Source organism: Acanthisitta chloris, unplaced genomic scaffold (assembly GCF_000695815.1).
Source record: "Acanthisitta chloris isolate BGI_N310 unplaced genomic scaffold, ASM69581v1 scaffold5338, whole genome shotgun sequence".
Lineage (NCBI taxonomy): Eukaryota > Metazoa > Chordata > Aves > Passeriformes > Acanthisittidae > Acanthisitta > Acanthisitta chloris.
In genome coordinates, this window is record NW_008686316.1 from 2,896 (window position 1) to 8,932 (window position 6,037).

A 6,037-nucleotide genomic window follows, 5' to 3' on the forward strand; every position below is an offset into this window, starting at 1 on the left:
TATGTATGTATACATGACCCAGAGCCATTCAAGCCCATAGCATCACCAAAACCAAATGAAAAATCTGCTGCACAGTCCTCTAAACAGAGTCAGTTAGATAAACAGGGTCAGTTAGAGACAGCTGCTATCCATGGAAACTTGGAAATACAAAGTGAGAGTGGAGCTTTGAAATTTCTTTAAAACAGTCTGACAGCAACAGACCCAAGTTTAGTATCACAGATGGTGTTCATGAAATTTACACTTTCATTTTTAAACAAACCCCCTTGCATAGCTACTAGTTACAAACAAATCTGCACTGACAAGAACATGGCAGACTCACAGGTTAAGCTGCAAAAACCAGAGAAGCTCTAAGTTCTGCCTAGCAGTAGCTCAAACACTGTTCAGGTACAAATGCTGCATTTGTTCCTTTAGCAGTAGGTCACATTTGATATAAGAATCTTAAATATCTCTCTGAAAAAGTGTGTAAGTGCCTCAAGCTCCAAGCAAGGCCATGCCTTGACAGAACACACACGTATCATCTGATCCTACAGCAGCACAGGTTCAACAACATGAACTCCACTAGTGCATTCCTTGAGAAAGTGAAAATTATATAATCCTATAAACAAAGTATTCCAAATGATTGGAACAATGCAAAACATAAAAGAACCTTTCAATGTATAGAATTGAGACTCTGAAACTCCCCCTTTTTTTCTTGAACACCATATCCTGCCCCTATTGAACACAAGACTGGCAGATGATTTCATGAGTGTGTCCTCATGAGATTCTGCTACATTATAGCTTATATGCCACAATAAATTTATAAAAGCTTTGTGAAATGGAAATTAAAATTAAATGAGTGTTCAGGGTCTGCCTATTTACTGCCTGGCTGTTCCTTTCTCTGCTCTGCACTTCAGAGGTAGAATAGAAAGGCAATCACAGCAAATTACAGCTTCAAAGTGGAGCCTATAACCAACTGATAGTTTCTAGACTAGACTTGGAACAGAGCTAAAAAGAAACACAAGGCTTAAATACTACCAAACCTGCCAGGAGGACGACAAGCTTTCACTACACCTTATAGTACAGTACAGAACAAGGGATGTTTAATAATTTTAAAAGTGCCTTTTCCTCAAAGCAAGAATAGAGTTTGGACTAAGGAAGGGATGCTGAGCAACCTGACAGAGGAAAAGTGAGATGCAGCCTGTCTGATCTGAAGAGTTCATGGCAGACTGCCTCGTACTGAACATGCCTACGAGAACAATTCAGAGGTACATCCAGCAGCTCACTGATCACCCCCTAATCTGTACAGCTTTTCTTTTATATTGAGTATAGCTACTAGTTTTAAACCTCCTAACACTATTTCAATCCATCTAACAGTAGCATCCTGCACATAATTAGCACTCCTTATTCCAATTACTTTGAGCAAACACTGCTGCTTTTTGGCCTCCCAAAACTGAGTTTTGGGGTTGCGGGACAGGGCAAATGCAGCATCTGCTTCCATATGAGAGCTGGTAATATTTCATGTCAGTCAGGATCATCAAAAATAGAGTTTTATTTACATTTTCATATTCAAATTCAGTACAAATTATGAAATATTTACAACCATTTCACTTATACTACAACTAAGAAAATGCATTGCTTTTCCCTCCAGATTCTGAAGTTCTTTATTGCAGTCTTTAAGACAAAAATCCTGCTAATATTAGAAACTAGTCAGAGATACAGAGGTAAAAAAATAAAGTGCATTTATAAGATGTCCTTAGTTACCTTCATTGGGCAAGGCCAGGTCACTTACTACTGAGGCACCCAGTGTTTCTCCTCAACCCAATCTCAACTCCACGCAGATGGCAGACAGCTTCTCCAACCCTCTGTTACACTCACAGGACATCAGCTCTCCCTGCAACTTGTGCACTCAAGCAAGATAGTGCACAGCAACAGCCCAGCATTTTTCAGAGGCTGGGTCATTTTCTGAACAAAACACAGCAGATCCTTTGGGAAGAATCTATCTTTTTCATCTTCAGTTTGGTCTTCCTGAAGTCATCCCAGACTCCCACAAAGTCAGGATTCTGGCATATTGCTGGTGCTAGAGATGGTTATAACTCCCCAAAACACAGAGGATCTTTGACTGTAACATTAACAAGGTTTGAAAGGTTCCTGCAGTTGTTCCCTTTACAGTACTGTGCAAGTCAGATTTGGCCTGTCAGCTTGCAGCTCTCTTTTTCTCCCTTTAGGAATGTGTGCTTGGCAGGTTGGAGCTGAGAGGTAGAGAATCAATCAGTTTACTGGAGAACCAAAGACAATGTGGGGAAAATCCAGTTTGACAAGCATTAGTTCACACTTTCTCCTATCAAATTTGTGCACCGAAACATTAAATACAGTGTTGCTTTAAACAAAACTGTGTCTCAGAAGTAGATATTAAACCAGATCAAAACCAAAGAGAAATCCACTTGAATGAAAACAATAAACAAAGAGACCTAACTCAAACTGATTCTCAGTAGAGACAGCTACGACGTAAAGAATCTTCTCATTTAAACAACTCAGACACTGGGGAGAAGCTTTGTTGAAGATGGAATGTCTGTTTTAGTGTTAAAATCTGCTGGTTTTCTTTGTATTTAAGACAGCTTTATCTGAAGAGTGCTAAAACCCATGTGGGAAATGCAGTTTTAAGAAAGGCAAACCATACAATTATGATTTGAACAAGTCTATTTATCTAAACATTGTCATTGCAGAATTGCTGAAACGGTCTTGAAGTTTTTGGTATGTACGGAACGGCAGTAGGCAGCTCCTTGCAGAAGGCTTGCACCACGTTGCTGGGCATGTCCTCAAACCGTGGCCTCAGAAACGATCCTGTCTTCACAAGCTTGTGTTTCATCTCCCTCAAAACCTGGGTTGTCACCATGCGAAAGGACAGTCACAGTGGAGGGCTGGGATTTATCGTTCACAGGATGTGTGTTGTTATCTGCCCAGGACAAAACCAAGACAAGTTAAGAAGTGTTACAGCCAAGCTTTAGTACCTTAAAGCAAGCCACACTCGCTTGATTTCCACAAGAAAGAACACATGAGAGCCTGAGCCACGTAACTAATCCAGCATCACTTGAAGTTGCTTATAGGGATGCAATTTCAAGTTCTGCTGTTTAGCTCATAGGCAGTGTCCTCTGTTCTACAGAGGTGCTTCAATAGGGCACTCCTGTACACATTATTCACTGCAGCAGTATGTCCTACAGGAGGCAGGCAGCAAATCTCATGTTTTCCCATCAGCTAGGCTTCCTGTGGGAAATAGAGCATCTCTTTCACCTCTGAAAGCTTCCCCCTTACTCCTCTTCCCAAGGCTATGCCATGATCCAGGGGATAGTTACTTTCATTTGCTTACCTGGAACCTTTCCATTTTTAAAACCAACAGCAATATTGAGCATGTGTTGGTAAAGCTGAGCATTAAAAAGACATTTTTAATTAGTTTGGTTTTGTTAAAAAAGATGAAGTGTTTGGAAAAGCTGATAGTCTTTTCAAATTAACATTCCCTGAAAGTGTTCAAGGATGACTCAGCCTTGGCAAAATCTGAAATTCAATTGAAGTATCTGTCATCTCTCTCTTGAGCCATCTAAGGTAGAACAGGACTGACTCCAAAAAGTTTTCTGTAGGCAAGTAACTACTTAAAGCAGATAGATCTGGTGGCAAAACAACACTCACTCATCCAACTGAAATCTCCAAAGAGACAAAGGGACATTCTTTGGAAAAATCGCTTTGCCCTTGAAGTAGTAAGCCTCTGGTTTTCAACTACTCTTTCTATAGACTTTGGTTTTTAATTCACATTAAGGTTGTCTTTCATTTGAAAACAAAGACCAAGTGTCATATCCAAGGGCTAAAACAAAAGGGAAGATAAGATTGCCCTAAAAAACAAAGCATTAAAGTCCTGTGAGATGTTATTAAGGCAAATCCCCTTCATTCACAGCCTAAGCAACTAAGCACAATGCATTCCAGCAATACAGATAGAAGAGTAGACATACTTTCTGATGATGCATGTGCCTCCTGTGCATGAGCAGGTTCATCTGGTCCCTGTACAGAATCATATCCAGATGATGATGCTGTTTCACTATTTTCCTCTTCATTAACTATAGTGACAGTGGGTAGAGATCTCTGGCCAGTGGATCCTGGGGCTTGCACAGGCTCCGACCCTGCTCCTACATCCATCTTTGTGAGAAAAAAAGAGAAAATCATTAAGTTACATCATGGTAGAAGGCTACATCTTTCCAGGAGACCAACAAGGACCGAGTCCAGGACACTTTTACACAAAGAAAAAGGGTAAAATGGAATAAAAGCTCTGCTGTTAACCTTCAGCATCATAGGTGAAAACTAGTAACTGCTAATTGAGTGGGAAGTTCAGACACAGCTTCTGCTTTCTTCAGCCAGCTCTTCCCTTCTACTGCCCACTACCAAGAAAAGAGTCTGCCTTCCACTCTGTGCATTTTTCCATCCCCCAGGAAGACCCTGGCATACATTTTAGATGGTCCAGGCAGCATCAGGTGTTGGCACCACTATCCTCCCCTGGTACTTGCTACAACAACCAATTACAGAACACATCAGAAATTCCTGATGTATCCCAGGACATCATGTGGCTCCAAGGACTGCTGTACATGCTAACACATTGACTTTTTAAGGACTCTAGGTACTGAGGAACTGAACAGAGACTGGTTTCAGGGACAGGGTGAACTGTCAAAGTCTGCCTGAAGCTTTGAGAAACACCCTTAGCTGCAAGTGGAAGAGTTAAGAGCGATTCTTCCATCATGCGTAACAGTCAGCTTTGGCTGACACTCTGCCCAAGGCTTTAGATGATACCAGCTCAGGCCAGGTCACCTGCGGGCTTCCCTAAAAGCAATTAGACATAGCAATTAGTCCTTCAGCATTTGGCCTCTGACATGGCAATACCTGTGCTAATCACCTGCACTCTAGGGACAGCATGAAACAGCTCAAGATATGGTTCCTGCACCAGCATAACAGTGTGAATGGCATCTGCCCCCATGGCAGGCTGCTGGCTTACCTCAACACCCAAAACTTTGAGGATGTCACATTTGCACAGTGGACATGTCCCGCGTTCCAGAAGCCAAGGGTCAATACAGGTCTTGTGGAAGCTATGGCTGTGGAGGAAGGTAGCCAACAGGTTACATTTCATACCATACTGCTTATGTGCACCTATTAAGGACACTTTGGTAACAGTGAGAATTTATCCCTTCTAGAACGGATGAACTTATTTTGCCACAGGTTTCAGTTGAAAGTTATGGATAGCTGATCTCTCAATTTGTAGCTGGTCTGTGTTTATTAGTATCTCAACAGAACTTGCTAGAATGCAGCATTATCATTTTTGCTACACCAGTCTGAAGCTTTTTTTTTTTTTAAATCTGGATATAATACATTCCCAGCTGACAATTTAACTATATACAATTATTGACATCTCAGCCTTAGCTTTAAGATTAACTTCTGTCACGCAGATGCAGATGACTAAAGACCATTTTTTTCAGTTAGAACTACGTAGAAAAAGCATCTCACAGAGTTATGTCCTCAAGATAAACTCTACTCCTACCCATTTACTTTGTCTATGCAATCACTGTGTATTCCAAGTGGATATTTGGCAGGCTGTGCACTCAAGAAAGTAAATATAGTTCAGCCATCACAGATGCAAATTTGTGCTTCTATGGAGACACTCAATTCCACAATGGGTCTAAATTAAGCCACAGATTTAGGAGGATGACTTGAAATCCTGTTATCTGCCTGTTCCCTCAGCCTGAATAGAAACAGCAAGGCAGACAGGCACTGCTCAGTATTAATCAACTCTATTATGAGACAAGTGCAGAGATCACCACATCCAGTGCTCATACACCCCACTAATATCCAAGGATTCTCCAATTAAGCCCACACAACCATCACTTGCTTGCAGCTGTACCAACATAATGTTTAATGTATAACCTGAAACTTCCTTGATGCCTGACTATTTTAAGTCTGTAGACTTAATACTAGACTTGTGTACCTCTGCAACTATAAATGCCTGTAGTTTGACTCTCTGGACAGGAAT

At 41.1% G+C, this 6,037-nt stretch overlaps 1 protein-coding gene across 1 annotated transcript in view; it reads right to left on the reverse strand.

Moving 5' to 3' along the window:
- Positions 1-2,735: 2,735 nt before the first annotated feature.
- Positions 2,736-6,037, reverse strand: part of RNF128 (ring finger protein 128, E3 ubiquitin protein ligase) — a gene marked incomplete at its 5' end in the record, with an annotated part of 11,609 nt that continues 8,307 nt past the window's right edge. The window contains 3 exons of the mRNA XM_009080063.1: positions 2,736-2,932; positions 3,978-4,161; positions 5,009-5,105. Of these exons, the coding sequence (XP_009078311.1) occupies positions 2,796-2,932; positions 3,978-4,161; positions 5,009-5,105 (418 nt within the window). The remainder of the gene's footprint in view (positions 2,933-3,977; positions 4,162-5,008; positions 5,106-6,037) is intronic.